This window comes from Gorilla gorilla, chromosome 4, assembly GCF_029281585.2.
Source record: "Gorilla gorilla gorilla isolate KB3781 chromosome 4, NHGRI_mGorGor1-v2.1_pri, whole genome shotgun sequence".
Taxonomy (NCBI): Eukaryota; Metazoa; Chordata; class Mammalia; order Primates; family Hominidae; genus Gorilla; species Gorilla gorilla.
The window spans coordinates 145,790,128-145,808,430 of NC_073228.2; the positions used below are offsets into that span (position 1 = coordinate 145,790,128).

The 18,303-nt window shown below is 43.4% G+C and overlaps 1 protein-coding gene across 9 annotated transcripts in view; it reads left to right on the plus strand.

Moving 5' to 3' along the window:
• Window positions 1-18,303, plus strand: part of RNF14 (ring finger protein 14) — a 40,377-nt gene that overhangs the window by 9,680 nt on the left and 12,394 nt on the right. The window contains exons 1-4 of one of the 9 annotated variants that reach the window (XM_063706833.1): window positions 7,799-7,859; window positions 13,410-13,583; window positions 16,296-16,455; window positions 17,520-17,671. In XM_063706833.1, coding sequence (XP_063562903.1) covers window positions 16,302-16,455; window positions 17,520-17,671 — 306 coding nt within the window. In that variant the 5' untranslated portion in view covers window positions 7,799-7,859; window positions 13,410-13,583; window positions 16,296-16,301. Of the gene's footprint in view, window positions 1-7,798; window positions 7,860-11,465; window positions 12,382-13,409; window positions 13,584-16,295; window positions 16,456-16,885; window positions 16,984-17,519; window positions 17,672-18,303 lie in introns of those variants that run through there. The other 8 variants (XM_004042707.5, XM_055389263.2, XM_055389264.2 and 5 more) reach the window with 8 other exon arrangements.

Genomic DNA, 18,303 nt, shown 5'->3' on the forward strand with positions numbered 1-18,303 from the left:
CTCTCCTCCCACTTCCCTTCTGCCCCCCTCCAGCCTTGAAGTCCATTGTTCTCTGCATCTGGTCCAGCCTGAGTCTCTGTCTGGGGAACCCCCAGCCTCCCACTCCTCTTGGAAGCTTTTATACATTTCCCTCTCCCACACCTTCCCCTCCCTTTCATCTATGTCTTTCCCCCTTCCTCCAATTCTTCTCTCCCCAGTTTTGTTTATAAGAGTCCCGTGAAGCACATCTCCTTTGCTGCCCCCAACTCTCCTTTTAGATGTTTTAAGGTATGCCCTCCCTTCCACTCACCTCCTCATAAGGTGAAATTCAGGAAGGAAGGAGGTGAATGAGCAGTTTGCTTGGGTGGGCTTTGAGGTGGCCTTATTGCTTCTCATTGTGCCTTTCAGTTTGCTGCCCCCAACATTCTCCCAGCCTTATACGCACTTCAAGGTTGATCCCTGAGGCTCATGAAGCATTTGAGGTGATGAGAATGAAGGCCAGCTTCCCTAGATGGGTGTTTGCTACTAAGCCCTTGGGGCCAGAGATGCCATGTTTGGACCCAAGTGGCACTAGTCAGGGCTTACTGGCATGGAGGCCTGTGGTCATCAGGACTGGGGTGGCTAAGGGACTGTCACCTGCACTCCTTCCCTTTCTCTCTGGCTTTTCTTTCCCTTAACTCCATATCCCACTCCTGAGGTTTCCCAACTATTTCACTGAAACCCATTAAACTATAGCAAGGGGCCTGAATCCAGGGCCACCTCCTACAGCATGGCGCTGGAGACAGACAGGCCACTCACAAGCTCTGAGACACTGCACAAGGGACTTAACCTCTCCTAGCCTCTGTTTCCTTCTCTGAGGGCTGTCATCGATCTCACAAGGTGGGGTAAGGACTCAGCACAGGGCCTGGCTCAGAGAAAGCACTCAGCACATAGGGACTATGATTTTGCTGTTTATTATCTTCCAAGTTTTATGCCTCATATGCAAATGGCAAAGATGGCCTTGCATTTGTCCCTTCACTTTTTTCTTTGCCTCTTTGGCAGGAATCCCATTTCTCAGGTCTCCCTCAGCTTGGTGTGGACAAGGTGCTGCCTAAGCTACTAGGAGCCCCTGGGAGCTCAGGGACAGAAGGGTGCCCATTGCCCCCTGCTGGCAGCCCACGTGACAGTCTCACTGTCCGCCCCGCAATCGTCCCCCTGTGTGCCTGACAATGAACAAGGCAAGGGGCTGACAGTCGCAGGTGGGGGCAGGGAAAATGAAAGGCGAGAGGCCAGTAGAATGGCTCTGGAATCAGGCCTGGGGGTCTGGGAGGCTCCTCATGGAGGGCACACGCTGAATCCTGACGGACCTGGAGGAGTGAGCCCGAAGAAGTTGAATAGGCAGGAGACAGGCAAAGCTGGTGGCAGGGGCAAAATGGGCAAAGGCCCCGAAGTGGGCAGGCTGGCTCCTGGCTGTGCTGCAAGAGGGTCAGTGCAGTAGTGTAGGGAGGAAGGTTGGGCGGGGGACATAAGCAGGGGTCCTCAGATGATGCAGTGGCCTGGGTTCCCATGGCTAAGAATTTAGACCTTGTCCTGAAGGTCGTGGAGTGCTTTTGAAAAGCTCTATGCAGGATAATGAGAACAGCGACCACATGCCAGGCCTTGTCCTAAGTGCTTTACCTACATCCTCTCATGACACACTCACAGCCATGCCATCACATTGAAGATGTGAGCACACAGCGTTAGGTAACTTGCCCAAGATCACACAGATGTGCCCTCCAGAAAGGCCTTTTGGCTGCACCCTGGAAAATGGCTTGGAAGGGAACAGAGAAGAGGGAGGGAGCCTAGTTGAGAGTAATGCAGGGGAGCTTTGATGCAGAAAACTCGTTTCCAGAGCGCCATCTGGTGGCCAAAGGCAGAGAAAACGGCACAGAGGCAGGGACCGGGGACAGCCACGAAAACAGGAAGTGGGTGCCTGGGGTTCATAAATATCCACAGCTCCAGCCCCGTGCTACACAGAATACAACAGGAGAAGCTACTCACTGATGACAATAGTATCTCTTAATGGAAAACCTAACGTGGACCAAGGCCACAGAAGGAGTTACGGAATTCATGATAATTTTACTTGTGTTAACATTTATATTCTTCAGAGGACATTGTTTTATCTATATATATTTTACATGCAGTTATATATCTGTTGGGTGTGTGTGTGTATCTGTGTTTTGACTGGGAATGTGAATGCAAAAAAATGATGCATAGGTCGCAAGAAAGTTTGAATTTAGATTTCATAGGTGGTTTTTATTGCTTGTTTTATTCACACTGGGGACATGAAGCTAAGATTACCCTTTGAGATTTCAAAGCTGGCAAACAAGGCCCCAGACTTTTTTAAGGTGATCACCTCTGGAAATGAGGTCCCCATTTAGCAATTTTCTCTCCTCCTTCTGGCTGCAGGGGTCAGCTGATCTTTAGCAGTCAAATGCCAAGGGGTGAATGGAGCTGTCACTAGAGTTTGTCTGGAAAGGCGACGTTTTCCTGAGTTTTGAAAATAGGTTTGAAGGAGTGGAGGTACTCTGAAATAGGTTTGAAACAATTGAGGACAGCCTCCCTTAAGTCCAAAATATTTTTTTAAAAAGGGCAGGATTAGGGTTTGTGCTTGAAGGCCTCACTAACCACCAACCTTGGGGTTGTTCACACTTGGGTTCTTAACCACAGGGAGGGCTGAGGGATGAAGTGGGAAGGGTGGGGGTTCAGAGAATCTTCTTAAAACACCTGGAGTCCTAAGGAACCTTGAGGGGTCAGACTAGTAAGGTGTGACTCTGACCCTTGGAGGACTCCCAGGCCAGCTGAATGAAGGCTGAGATCACACCTCGCCCCTACGAATGTCCCGCTGGGCTGGCTGCCCACTTCCAGGGCTCTGGTCTTCCAGGCTTGCTCCTCGTGAATCTCCCCTGTGGTTGCCACAGCATCACCACCAAGACAGCTTTGGGGAAGCCAAGAAGTATCCTCCGGCTTATCCCAGGTAGGAAGGTGGTTGGACCGTCCAAGCTCAGCGTCTTTTTTCAGGAAGATCTTGTTGAAGTTAGATTCCTAGTCAGACCAGGAATCTTGACTGGGAGACTCAGGTAGATGTTCTGGGTTATCTGCTCCTAGCAAGGCACTTTGTGGACTTTGTTGAGACAGATGACAGGTGCTGTCTCCCACACAATGGCACCTGTTTCTGGGGTCAGTGCAGAAAAAAGAATGCACTTTGCAGGGAGAAATTTGCCAAGAAATAGGACCTTTCAAGAAATGAAAAAGCTTTATGTCTTGGTTAAGAGCGGCAGTTCTCAAAAGGGTCCAGATATCAAAGTCACTTGGAAAGCTTTACAAAATACCAGGGACAGGGCAAGAAAATTCATACTTTTCCCTTTCCCAGAATACTGCCAAAGAATAGTCTGTAATTGGCAGCTCAGTTCCGCACCCTTCATTTGGGACAGGGTTGGGGAATTTGATTGGACCTTTTTGCTGGAAAGAGAGGCTAAGTTGATTTACGTGATAAAAATAAATAGACGGGAGGAGGGAGATTTCTGCAATCTGAGAAAATTATGGAGAGCAATACAGCAGACAACAGCAGAGGCTGTGAAGGAGGTAGAATGAAGATGAAAAGGACTTTTGAATTCGTTATTGCAAATTATAGACCTCCTTCATGATTTTCAAGAAAAATACAAGAAAAGATTTATATGTTCTTTTCCAAATTTATTTTGTGCGTTAGTAACCATAACATGGACCCAAAACTGGACCACTTGAGTTCTGGGTTGATAAGAGTTACACACACATATCTTTCTCCCCAACCTTCGAGAGGAAGGGCACTACTTCTGGTGTACAGATTTCAATTTTGATATATTCTGGGTGATTCTGACATGCATCCTTATCTCCACCCCAACTTCATCGAGAACCACCTATTAGAAATTCTCAGAATCACCATCCCCCATTGCAAAGGCCAAACTCTATAGCGATCAGGCCTTTCTTAACCCAGCATCCTCATGGTCCCCACCTCTCCCTGACATGTGTGTCACTATTCATTAGAGTTCCATACTCACCTGATTCTCTCTCCATATTTCTGCAGACTCCTCTATCTGCCTCTCTGGCTCCTTCTTTGGTTTTCCTTCCTTCTAACTCCCAGGTGCAGGCATGTCCCCTAGAAGCTATCTTCTGTCCTTTCCTCTACGTAGGGTTATTGTTCCAGAAAGGGGTTGCCAGATTTAGTAAATAAAAATACAGAGTGCCCAGTTAAATTAGAATTTCAGATAAACAATGAATAATTTTTAGTATAAATATTTTAATCTGACAACTCTGCCCAGAAATAATGTATGCTTTCAACACAAGTTCCTTTTTTTTTTTTTTTTAAGAATTTTGGTTTGCACAGTGAATTTGAAAATCTATTAGTAAACAGAAAAAAAATCAAATATATTGACTGGGAGCATCATCTGTGCATGAATATTCAGAAGCGAACTCTGTTGATTGGCCTTGTTATGTGTTCAGCATTTCTGGGTGACTCCAAGATCGAACTGTTTTACACGAAAGAACCACCCTGGAGGAAGCCTAGATTACACTCATTTATTAAATCATTCGGTCATCCAGTCACTCATTTATTTGGTGGAATTCAGCATGTTCCTCTCTATTTACAAGGTCATTTTTTTGGCAAGGGAAGTAGCTCAAGTTGACCCACATTTTCCCTTCCTCTAAACCATTGGCTTGGTTTTTTTCTTCATATAGAATCTAATCGGCCTAATTCTCTCCTTGCTTCAGAAAGGCTCTTGCAGGAAGGAAAATGAGTCTTCCCATCGTTACATAAATTCTCATGGGGCTTCCCTTTATAAGTTTATGACAGCCAGGAGTTGAGCCTGGAGCTCTGAGAGAAACAGCCACACACTGATTTATGATGGCAGCTGCTGCTAAATCTCACCTCTCTTTCCTCCTTACAGAGCCATGTTACCTTGGGGTTACAAAACTCTTTTCACTGTTATTCAGGGGAATAATAATAAAATGCCAGGTTGCGAGTATAAACATGATCATTCTGTGCCTATTATTGTAAATCAAATTTTAGCTTGCATCAAAAGCACAGAAAACATTTTATACTGTCAGCCACCTCAAGCCCTTGTAGCAGTCTGTCTTTATATAACCCTGGGCTGACCTGACCTGAGTTATTGTTTAGGTTGCACTGGCCAGGGAAGCTGGTCACGCAGGTAATCTGGCTATTTCTCCTTACAGACCCAGCTGACCACTTTCCTTGAGCCAAGTATTGACTTGGTCTAAGCATAGCAATGGGGTTAATGATGTGGGCCCAGGGCACCAATTGCCTGGGTTCAGGGATTGGCTCTGTAATTTATCATCTGTGTGACAATGGCAAGTCAATTATCTATGATCAGTTTCCTTAGCTTTAAAATAGGAATGATGATGATGATGATGGTGCTATGTTATAGGGTTGATGTCGGGTTTAGCTTAGTTAACATACAGCACTTAGAGTGGGGCCTGGGATATAAGTAGCACTTTAAGGGTTATTTATAATTGTGCTTCTAGTGTAGGCACTTCCAATTTTTTAGGATGAAGCCTCTGTTTTTTTTTTTATTTTGTTTTATTTTTTGAGACAGAGTCTCATTCTGTCGCCCAGGCTGGAGTGCAATGGTGCGATCTGGGCTCACTGCAACCTCTGCCTCTTGGGTTCAAGTGATTCTCCTGTCTCGGCCTCCCGAGTAGCTGGGATTACAGTTGCCCGCCACCAAGCCCGGCTAATTTTTTTTTTTTTTTTTTTTTTTTTTTTGTATTTTTAGTAGAAGCAGGGTTTCACCACATTGGCCAGGCTGGTCTCAAACTCCTGATCTCAGGTGGTCCACCTGCCTCGGCCTCCCAAAGTGCTGGGATAACAGGCATGAGCCACCACGCCTGGCCCGAAACCTCTATTTTTTTTTTTTTTTTAAAAACAATGTTTCAGAGGCCCACATGATAATAGACTTTTAAGATCTACATGATGAGCAAATACACAATGACAAGAGACCAGCAAGAAGTCAGGGACACTTCTGTACTGGGATAGGGCTCATTACGGTTCAGTTTTATCCAAGAGTTGGGCAGGGTTTTCCTCTCCACACTGCTGCCCCTCTGCGTTCAAGGGCTTGTTGCAGGAGTGCTTGTGAGTGGTGGCCATGGAAAAGGAGGCAGTTCCCCTGGGATGGTGGGATGAGTTCAGCAAAGTTTCTGGACAGCCACCAGATGCCAGTGATGGATGGGAACAAATGCAGGCACCGTCAGGTCTGCTAACCCCTATAGTGACAAGCCATAGTTTGTGACTCAATTCTATTCTCCACTCCGTGGCCTGGGTCCCGACCTCTGGTCTAGGCGGTACACTGTAACCTCTCCTCTTCCTAGGCTCCGTCATCATCCGGTGTCCCTGGGGACAGGGGGTAGGAGTTGGGTCTCTTTCTCTGTCTGTGTTCTCATTCTCACCTATCCTTAAGTCATAAACTCGAATCCTAACTTCCCCAGGGCCTTCCCGTTTAGTTCTTAAGGCCAGAACTATTTTACTCTCTGTGAATTTGTTACAAAAAACCCTTATTCTCTGACAGGCTCCTGGAGAGAGTCAGACTGATGAGGAATTGGCTCTAACCCTGGCTCCACCACTGTGTGATACTGGCCAAACCTTAGTGCCTCCATCATCTTTAGCAAACTAGCACAGGAAGAGAAAACCAAATACCACATATTCTCACTTGTAAGTGGAAGTTAAATGATGAGAACACATGGTCACAAAGTGGGGAACAACAGACACTGGGGCCTACTACAGGGTGGAGGATGAGAGGATGAGAGGAGGGAGAGGATCAGGAAGAATAATAAGTACTAGACTTAATATTTCGTCACTGGGTGACGAAATAATCTGTACAACAAACCCCCGTGACACGAGTTTACCTACATAACAAACCTGCACATGTACCCATGAACTTAAAAGTTAAAAAAAAAAAAAAAGTGGCCCAGGCGCGGTGGCTCACATCTGTAGTCGCAGCACTTTGGGAAGCCAAAGCGGGTGGATCACTTGAGCCCAGGAGTTCAAGACCAGCCTGGGCAACATGGTGAAACCCCATCTCTACTAAAAATACAAAAATTAGCCAGGTGTGGTGGCGTGCACCTGGAATCCTAGCTACTCAGGAGGCTGAGGCATGAGAATCGCTTGAACCCTCTACCGGGAGGCAGAGGTTGCAGTGAGCTGAGATTGTGCCACTGCACTCTAGCCTGGGTGACAGAGTGAGACTCGGTCTCAAAAACAAAACAACACCCCAAAGTATAATACACCTGACTTCAACTTTATGACATTGCTGTCTTTTATTACATCTTTTTATATTAAAAATAAATAAATAAAAATGTCATAAATAGTAATTGTGTAAATATAAAAGGCCTTATTAAAAAAACAAATCTTAGTGCCTCAGTTTTCTCTTCTGTCAAGTGGGCACATAAAATTACCTAAGTCATAGGGTCCTGGGCATTTAAATGAGAGAATGTACGTGAAATATTTAGCACAGTGGAGGGCTAGGCACATGGGGAGACTGCAGTTTAAAAGACTAACCAGGCACATGAGACCAAAGACACAAAAGTCTGTTATTCTCCTAGAGTCAAAAACAAAACTTATTAGAAGGCTGTCTTTACCCAATCTTGTCCTCAAAATTGACTCTAAATCTTTAGTTCACTTTAAACATTCAGTAAATTATTAACACTGCTTTGAAATTCTCTTTCTATTCTCTCTATCCTGTGACCTCTGACATGATGTCACAATTCACCTTCTGCTCTGACTTTGTGAGAATTTCCCAAGCTGGTTGGTGCATGGGCTTCCTCACTTTTTGCATCGAAGAGGTCTCTGGTCTCCCCTCTCTGAGCACTCTGAGGTAGGGTTGCTGTGCGTTTTGCTCTTGGTCTAATTCCTTTGGCTAAACATGAATAATGATATTAATGAATGGCTTTGGAGATTCTTCTTCCGTCCTTTGCATTTTTCCGAGATATGTTTCTGGTTTTGGTATCTATTAGAAGGGTATTTTGGTTTCTGTTTTGTGACAATCAAGATTTATAGTACAGAAAATTAGAAGTGATTATTTCTATTTCAAGGTTCTTTCTGTGGCAGCCAGGTAATCCCTTGGGTGCCCTGATTTACTCACTTGGTTTTTTTTCTCTCTCCTGGGTATAAGACCAACTACATAATTTACAAAGCCCAGGGCAAAATAATAATGCAGCCTCTCATTCAAAAATTATCAAGAACTTCAAGAGGGTGAGAGCACAGCATCAAATCAAGAGCAGGGCACTTCTTTTTTATTTTAATTTTTCCATAAGTTATTGGGGTACAGGTGGTATTTGGTTACACGAGTAAGTTCTTTAATGGTGATTTGTGAGATTTTGGTGCACTCATCACTCGAGTAGTATACACTGCACCCTATTTGTAGTCTTTTATCCTTCGTCCCCCTCTCATCCTTCCCCCTAAGTCCCCAAAGTCCATTGTATCATTCTTAAGAGCAGGGCACTTCTAAATCTGGGGCCCTTCTAAGTGCAGGGCCCTATGTGACTGCACGGGTTGCTGGCCCATGAATCTAATCCTGCCTGGGAGGCAATGGTGGTAAAAGCTTTAGAATCCTGTAGGCTTGGGTTAGAGTCTTAGCTCTGCAAGTTACTCTTTTGGAGGAAGAAATATATGAAAAAGCGGACACAGGAGCTTATTAGTTTGTGAGGAGCACATTAGTTTGATGGGTCCCAGGAGAAGGAGCCAACATTTCTGTATTCCACTTAAGTGCTGAGAACGGTGCTTTGTGCCTAAAAAAATTTTTTAATTAAGACATAATTCACATGAAATAAAATTAACTCTTCAAAAGTATACAATCCAGTGGTTTCTAGTACACTCACAAAGTTATACAACTATCACTGCTCTCTAATTCCACAATATTTTCATCACCCAAGAAACACCATATCTATTAGCAGTATCTATTAGCAGTCACTTCCCATTCCCTCCTGCCTTAGTTTCTGGCAACCACTAAACTACTTTTTGTCTCTATGGATTTGCCTATTCTGGACATTTCATATAAATTAAAAACAATATATGGCTTTTTGTGTTTGACTTTTTTTTTTTTTTGAGACGGAGTCTCACTGTTACCTAGGTTGGAGTGCAGTGACTCACTGTAACCTCTGTCTCCTGGGTTCAAATGATTCTCCTGCCTCAGCCTCCTGAGTAGCTGGGACTACAGACATGTGCCACCATGCCCGGCTAATTTTTGTATTTTTAGTAGAGATGGGGTTTCACTGTGTTGCCCAGGCTGGTCTCGAACTCCTGACCTCAGGTGATCCACCTGCCTCGGCCTCCCAGTGTGCTAGGATTACAGGTGTGTGCCACCACACTCAGCTGTGTTTGACTTCTTTCACTTGGCATAATGTTTTCAAGGTTCATCCATGTTGCAGCATGTATTAAGTACTTCATTACTTTTTTTTATTTTGAGACAGGGTCTCACTCTGTCACCCAGGCTGGAGTGCAGTGGTACAATCTTGGTTCACTTCATTCCTTTTTTTAGCTGAACAATATTCTATTGTATGAATATAACATTTTGTTAATTCATCTATTGATGGACATTTGGGTTGTTTCCATTTTTTGGCTATTGTGAATACTGCTACTATGAACATTTGTCTACAAGTTTTTGTGCAAACATATGTTTTCAAGAGTGGAATTGCTGAGTCTTATTGTAACTATGTTCAATTTTTTGAGAACCTGCCAAACTGTTTTCCAAAATGGCTGCACCATTTTAGGGTCCCATCAGCAGTATATGAAGGTTCCAATTTCTCCACATCCTCACCAATACTTGCTATTATCTGTCTTTTTAAAATAGCCATCCTAGTGTGTGTAAAGTGGTTTCTCATAGTGGTTTTCATTTGCGTTTTTCTGATGACTAATGATGTTGGCCATCTTCTTATGTGCTTACCAATTATTTGCATATCTTCTCTGGAGAATAATCTATTCAGATCCCTTGCCTATTTTAAAATGGGATTATTTGTCTTTTTGTTATTGAGTTGCAGGAGTTATTTATAAAGTTTGGATAAGTAGACCTTTGTCAGATACATATGATTTGCAAATATTTTATTCTATTATGTGGGTTGTCTTTTCATTTTCTTGACAGTGTCCTTTTGTTACAGGAAAGGGGTCCCAATCCAGACCCCAAGAGAGGGTTCTGGGATCTCACACAAGAAAGAATTCAGGGGGAGCCCATAAAGTGAAAGCAAGTTTATGAAGAAAGTAAAGGAATGAAAGAATGGCTACTCCATAGACGGAGCAGCCCCAAGGGCTGCTGGTTGCCCATTTTTTATGGTTATTTCCTGATGATATGCTAAACAAAGGGTGGATTATTCATGCCTCCCCTTTTTAGACCATATAGGGTAACTTACTGACATTGCCATGGCATTTGTAAACTGTCATGGTGCTGGTGGGAGTGTAGCAGTGAGGATGACCAGAGTTCACTCTCGTGGCCATCTGGGTTTTGGTGGGTTTTAGCCCGCTTCTTTACTGCAAGCTGTTCTATCAGTAAGATCTTTATAACCTGTATCTTGTGCCGATCTCCTATCTCATCCTGTGACTTGGAATGCCTAACTGTCTGGGAATGTAGCCTAGTAGGTTGCTCAGCCTTATTTTACCGAGCCGCTACTCAAGATGAAGTTGCTCTGGTTCAAACGCCTCTGACATTTTGAAGCACAAAAGTTTTTAGTTTTGGTGAATCCAATTTATGTGTTTTTTTCCTTTGATGCTTGTGCCTTTGCTTTCATATCTAGGAAACTATTGCCTAATCCAAGTTCACAAATGTTTACTCCTACATTTCCTTCTAAGGTTTTTTTTTTTTTTTTGAGACGGAGTCTCGCTCTGTCGCCCAGGCTGGAGTGCAGTGGCGCGATCTCGGCTCACTGCAAGCTCCGCCTCCCGGGTTCACGCCATTCTCCTGCCTCAGCCTCCCGAGTAGCTGAGACTACAGGTGCCCGCCACCATGCCCGGCTTATTTTTTGTATTTTTAGTAGAGACGGGGTTTCACCATGTTGATCAGGCTGGTCTCGATCTCCTGACCTCGTGATCCACCCGCCTCGGCCTCCCAAAGTGCTAGGATTACAGGCGTGAGCCACCGCACCCGGCCTTCTAAGGGTTTTATAGTTTTAGTTCTTACATTTAGGTCGTTGATCCATATTTAATTTTTGCATATGGTGTGAGGAAGGAAGTGTATAATTTTAATTCCTGCTTATCCTGACGATAATCATGTGACCCTTGGTAAGTTCTTGCACCTAAGTCTCAATTTCCTTATTTGTAAAGTGAGAATAACAAATGGTAGCTAAATCATAAGATTACAGTGAAGATAGAGAGAAAATTTACGTAGAGCATTTATCACACTGCTTGAAGCATCCTAACTACTCAATAAATGCGGTCGGTGTTACAGTTATAACATGAGCGATGAATGCGTGCTTCTACAGTGGAGTGCCAGAAAGACCGGCAGCATTTCTGAGAAGGTAAACGGGAGGAAGTAGGCTTGCGTAGTCCACTTAGAGAAGCAGGTCTGGGATTGTTGTGAGAGTCTCTGCCCTAGGTAGACCACTGCCTCATGATCCCCTCTAGAGATTGGTAAAAATTCGAATTCTCGGGCCCCATCAGAACTACTGAAAAGAGCCTCCTGTGAGCTCTGGTGAGGCTCGCAGTGGTGAGGGTGACGGTGGTCGCGCCGGCAGCGCCGCCTTGGGCCTGCGGGAGGCGCCCGAGAGGCAGGGGCGACCACGGCGGCTGCGCAGAGTCCTCCCTATGCCGGCGGCCGCACCAGCGGGATCCGCTTGGCTCAGCTGACAGCTCCCGAGAACGGAAGAGGCGGCGCGCCGGTTGAGCAGGGCGTCTCTAGGCCTGGTCGGCTGGCGGCGGTGAGTGGGTCCCAGGCAAGGGCGGAGGGCGGAACTTTGGGGTTCGGCACTGCCGGGCGGCCGGAAGGTACGGTGGGGATAGCTCTCTGGGCGCGCGAGGCAGAGAAGGGGACCGGGCTGGGACTGTACACTGGGCCTCAGTCCCTCAAATCCGGGACCGGGCGTCCGCAGCCCGGCTGGCCGGGACTCCCTTCGGGACGCTGAGGAGGAAGGGGAAGGTGTGGGCCCTGCTCCTTCGGGACGCCCCAGGCTGGCCAGCGGCTCACACACCCGCATTGCGCCCTCTGATCCCAGCCTTGGGGCGGATAGCTAGCGTTGGGCCTGCCCCTGCTTTTGGGCAGTCGCCCAAACGACGCCGCACGCCGAGTGGCGAGCTGAACCCAGACTAGGACACCCGAAGACCAAATGGATAGAATGAGAAGGAAATGGGGGTTAGCAACCTGAACTGAGGTACTGGATTACAAGTGACAGCTTCACAAGCTGAAATCTTGTAGGGTAGGTCATGAGGAACTGTTGAAACTGCTTGGAGTAGAAGTTCTTAGCCCTGGCTGCATATTGGAATCACCTGGAGAACTTGGAAAACTACTGAGGCCTGAATTAATTGTTCTAGGGTGTGGCCTGGGTATTGAGATTTTAAAAAACAGCTCCTCAGAAGATTCTAATGTGCAGTCAGATGGAGAACACTAACCTAAAACCATAAACTGCATGAATGAATCTCTCATCCCATTTGCAAATGTTTTAACAGGAAGAAACAAAAAGCTTAATTCAATTAGCACCATATACTCCCACCTAGTAAAATAAGACAATGTGAAAGGACCTAATACAGTACATAGTAGGTGCTCAATTAATGTAAATTGATTCTGAATCTCATTCTTATCTCATTTGGGAGTTACACATCCGAGAATCTGGTTTTTAATTATGGTTTTGTATATGGTATTTTTGCATATAATTTTAGGGTGTTGATAGGATTCTCCGTAACCCATCTATAGACCACACTCCCTTTTCCCCTCACCCCAGTGAAGAAGGCTAGCTCTAAAGCATTTAGAATAAAACTGAAAAGTTTGTGTTTGTGTACTCTTGTTTTGTTTTTTTCTGTTACCAAAATTAACCTTGAGTGCCACTGGCAGGATTAATTCATGAACAAGAGAGGAAAAACTGGAGGGGAATGGCAAATGAAGGAATACAAGAAGCAGAAGAGGAAAGGAGAAAAAAAAAAAACAAACTGAAGAGGTTGTTTGTTATGGGGCATGGTGTCCTGTACTTTCATATGACCTTGGTGTTCCTCCTTAGCTCCTCCCATAGCTGAGGGCAGACAGATAAAAAGTCCTCAGTCATTGCGGGGGACATGCAAATACTCCTTTAACCACATGGCTCAGTTAGCCTGCCCTAGGAGAGTAACATGCACCTGTAGATTAGGATTGGCTATATGTTAGGATATGTTTGACTTAAGCGGTGATCATGGAAATTCAGAATTTTAATTTGGAGAGGGTCCTAACACCATCTTTTGTATTTCTTTTCTGCAGATGGCAGGATTTTCATAATATATGTAGTATGAGTTCCACATCTTGGCCTCTTACCCAGCTTCAGCAGTCTCAGCTCCACCAGTTAGAGAATAAATGGGATTTGCATGAACTCCACTCTGAGCTGAAATACAGACTGCGGTGTTAATATCCTTTTCTTCTGATTGTTATTAACAGGTACTAACTGACCTCAAGTAGAACATGTAATTGTGTCTTAGATAGGGATGCAGCTTAAGCAGAGCCATGAACTAACATCTCCTAGAAAAAAAGTGCTTTTTGAAAATGAAATCATTTTTAATTTCATAGTATGACCTTTTAGAATGTAAAAAATCCTAACTTTTTACTTATGTACATTTTAATTAAAAATATTTTAGTTGTGAGAGAGGATATTTGCAAATGCAATTGTAGTTCAATATTTTAATTGACTGGTAGTTTTGTTTTATTAAAATGATTTTTGTAAATTCTCATTGCATATTTTTTCCACATTTAAATTATCTGAAATTGCTGTATCTTTCAGTTGATGCTATTTTAAAAAACATTGATTCATACTTTATTTTTTGAGACAAGGTCTTGCTCTGTCCCCCAGGCTGGAGTGCAGTGGTGCAAACACGGCTCACTGCAGCCTCAGCATCCAAGGCTCAAGCGATCCTCCTGCCACAGTCTCCTGAGTAGCTGGGACTACAGGCACACACCACCACACCTGCTAATTTTTTATAGAGACAGGATCTTGCTATGTTGCCAGGGCTGATCTCAAACTGCTGGCCTCAAGTGATCCTCCTGCCTTGGCCTCCCAAAGTGCTGGGATTACAGGCATGAGCCACCATATCCAGCCAGTTCATACTTTAATTGTAGCTAATTTATTTCTTTCTTTTCTTTCTTTCTTTCTTTCTTTCTTTCTTTCTTTCTTTCTTTTCTTTTCTTTTCTTTTCTTTTCTTTTCTTTTCTTTCTTCTTTCTTTCCTTTTGGAGACGGAGTCTGTCTCTGTCACCCAGGCTGGAATGCAGTGGTGCAATCTCAGCTCACTGCAACCTCTGCCTCCTGGATTCTAGTGATTCTGTAGTCTCGTGCCTCAGCCACCGAGTAGCTGGGATTGCATGCGTGTACCACAATGCCCGGCTAATTTTTTTATTTTTAGTAGAGATGGGGTTTTGCTGTGTTGGCCAGGCTAGTCTTGAACTCTTGGCCTCAAGTGATCTGCCTGCCTTGGTCTCCCAAAGTGCTGGGATTAAAGACTTGAGCCACTGTGCCTGGGCCTTGTAGCTAAATTCTTAGTATTACCTAAAATAATGGTAAATCTTTCTTAAAATTATTATCTTTTAAATATTCTTGAGTCATAATGGTAAATCTTTAAATTGGTGACTGCTTGGATTTGACAAAATCTATTATTTCAAAAATTTAATATTATTTTGCTGCTTGCTCAGTTATCTAATTTTCTTCCGTAATATCTATGCCTGTAACATCCTCAAGCACTATTTTCTCACCTGGGAGCAATTTTGCCTCCAACCCCCATCCTGCCCCAGGACCTGGCACTATTTGGAGATTTTTTTTTTTTTTTGAGACAGGGTCCCACTTTGTCACTCAGGCTGGAGTGCAGTGGTGCTATCATGGCTCACTGCAGCCTCGACCTCCCAGGCTCAAGTGATCCTCCCATGTCAGCCCCCCAAGTAGCTGGGACCACAGGCAAGCACCACCACACCTGGCTAGATATTTTCAGTTGTCACAGCTCTTGTGGGTGGAAGCGGGCCACTATTGGGTATCTAGTGGGTAAAAGCCAGGGGATGCTGTTAAGATTCTATAATGCACAACACAGCTCTCCAACGACAATTATTTACTTCAAAATGTCAATAGAGCTAAAGCTAAGAAAACTTGCCCTAAAGATTCCTGTGGATTTAAAAAATTTACTTTTTTGTTTTTTTGAGACAGAGTCTGACTCTGTCACCCAGGCTGGAGTGCAGTGGTGCAATCTCAGCTCACTGCAACCTCTGCCTCCCACGTTCAAGCAGTTCTCCTGCCTCAACCTCCCGAGTAGCTGGGATTACAGGGGTGAGCCACCACACCCAGCTAATTTTTGTATTTTTAGTAGAGATGGGGTTTCACCATGTTGGCCAGGCTGGTCTCGAACTCCTGACTGCAGGTGATTTGCCCGCCTCGGCCTACCAAAGTGTTGGGATTACAGGCACGAGCCACCGCGCCTGGCAAATTAACTTAAGAAAGGAGTGTAATATACTTTGACCACTTTTGCGAGCCAGGCACATTGCTAGGTTCAGTGGACAAGTCAAAGTAAATTTGTGATTTGTCCTTTTCAAAGACAATTTTCAAATTGTGCTTTTTTCCCTCTAATTCAGTCATAAAATATCTAACTGATAAGATCAGGAATTAGAAGTACCACAACCATCCCTTTTGAAAAAGACTGTTAATATTGCAAAACTAATGGAATGCCAGATATGGCTGTCATTTTTGGTTTAGGAGAAAAGTGATAATATCGATTAATTCTTTGCAGTTGTTTGTGCCATTAAGCTTTTTCCACCTCTGTGCATTTTCTTTTCTTTTTTTTTTTTTTTTGAGACGGAGTTTCGCTCTTGTCACCCAGGCTGGAGTGCAGTGGCGCGATGTTGGCTCACTGCAGTCTCCACCTCCCGGTTCAAGCGATTCTCCTGTCTCAGCCTCCCAAGTAGCTGGGATTACAGGCACCTGCCACCACACCTGGCTAATTTTTGTATTTTTAGCAGAGATGGGGTTTCACCATGTTGGCCAGGCTAGTCTCGAACTCCTGACCTCAGGTGATCCGCCCGCCTCAGCCTCCCAAAGTGTTGGGATTACAGGTGTGAGCCACCACACCTGGCCAGCCTCTGTGCATTTTCTGTTCTTAACTGATTTTAATGTTTTCAGGTCCTTATGTCATCAGAAGATCGAGAAGCTCAGGAGGATGAATTGCTGGCCCTGGCAAGTATTTACGATGGAGATGAATTTAGAAAAGCAGAGTCTGTCCAAGGTGGAGAAACCAGGATCTATTTGGATTTGCCACAGAATTTCAAGATATTTGTGAGCGGTTAGTTAATAATTTCTTAAACAGATTTTTCTATTATTCTTTATTTCTTAGTGTACCTTACACTATTTGTCATTTTGTGTTTATAGGCATTAGTGATAGGTGGTAGTATTACAGATGTAATGCATGTTTCTGTTTTAAATGAAAATTGCAATAAGGGGCAAGCAGTTTTCAATTTGATTCTACCTTTTTGATCACTGAAGAGGGATATTACCCTGCATATTTCATACATCCTGGTCTGCTAACTAGCAGTTTATCAGCCATGAGTCATTGGCTGTTACATAGCAGTAATCAAAGAGAAAATGAATGTATGTGAAAACACTTAGAAATTTTTAAGTACGGTGGTGGTGGTTAATACTATTTGGTTTCCAGAATCATTTCAACTACTATAAACATATGACACATGCTATTACTCTGTGACCTTTTGCTTCAGAAAAAACAGAACTGCTGCTTTTGATACAGACATTTACAGAAGACTTTGATGCACACTTTCTCAAAATGTTTCTACTATAAAGGGATTGAGTAAGGAACGTAAGTGTGGTAATTTAAATGAAACTTTGATTGTGAGAGTGTTGTGTGCTATATCATATCCTCAAACTTGAGATCATTGTGTTGGCACAAATTTTCCCAACTGATTCATGGGTAGTTAGGACATGCTGGTCTAAGTGGGACATGCTGGTCTAAGTAGGTCATGCTGTTCAATGGAAATGAACATCCTTTCTCTAGATTGTGTCTTTAATCATCTACTGTAAACCAAACCACAACAAAACAAACATTGTGTGTTCCTTGGTCATTAGTGTTAGGAATTGTACCCAGAAGTGTATACAAGAATAAGTTGTAGTATTTTCATTATACATTTCATGGTGCTGAGTAGATTTTTCAAGGGCTTACAAGATTTTTTTTTAAGGTGGTGGCTACCAAGTTAAAATTAAGAAATAAAAAGTGCTTTGGGGGAGGGTTTTTATTCCCTCAACTAAAGCATTAAGTCTTTCTTGAGCGCTGCTCAACAGTAGTGGACACTCAAATGTTGACCAACTGATCCTTTCTAATCTTTGTTTTTGGTTCAGGCAATTCAAATGAGTGTCTCCAGAATAGTGGCTTTGAATACAGCATTTGCTTTCTGCCTCCACTTGTGCTGAACTTTGAACTGCCACCAGATTATCCATCCTCTTCCCCACCTTCATTCACACTTAGTGGCAAATGGCTGTCACCAACTCAGGTTAGACTTGAAACTTAATTTTTCCTATCCATTTTTAGAAACTTAAAAATCATCTTTAATTGAAGACTATCTTAATGATCTTGAATTCAGTGCATGAAAAACAAATGGCTTTGGTTTTGTAATTTTTTTCCCTTACCTTGGTGAATCCTGATGTTAAGAAATTGAAAATGTTTGGTGTTTTAAAAAGGAATGGCAGTAATTGAAACAATCATGAATTGTAGTAGGAGTAATTTTTAATCAAGTATATTATTTCTTTTCTTGTCTTGCTATTTTCCTGTTTAATCTATATTATAATGGAGACTAAGAGGTCTTCCTCATTTTCCTTAGACATTGATACTACTTTTTTCTTAGTTTCTTATCCATTCCTTAAATGAAAGATTCCATTGTAATTAGGACTAAAAATTGAGCTAATGTAGTTATAATAAGCAAATTTTCTGAGTGAATACAATAACTGATTTTCTTTGTAAAAATCTGTATTAATAACAGTCAACTGGTATCACATAGACATAAATGCATGCAAGTAGAAATGTGTATAGTTCCTGTAGATATCTCAGTAAAGCTTGAGGCCTTATGTTAAGCACCTCATTTCCTCTGGGTTATATATACTTTTCTAGTAACAACCTCAACTCTTG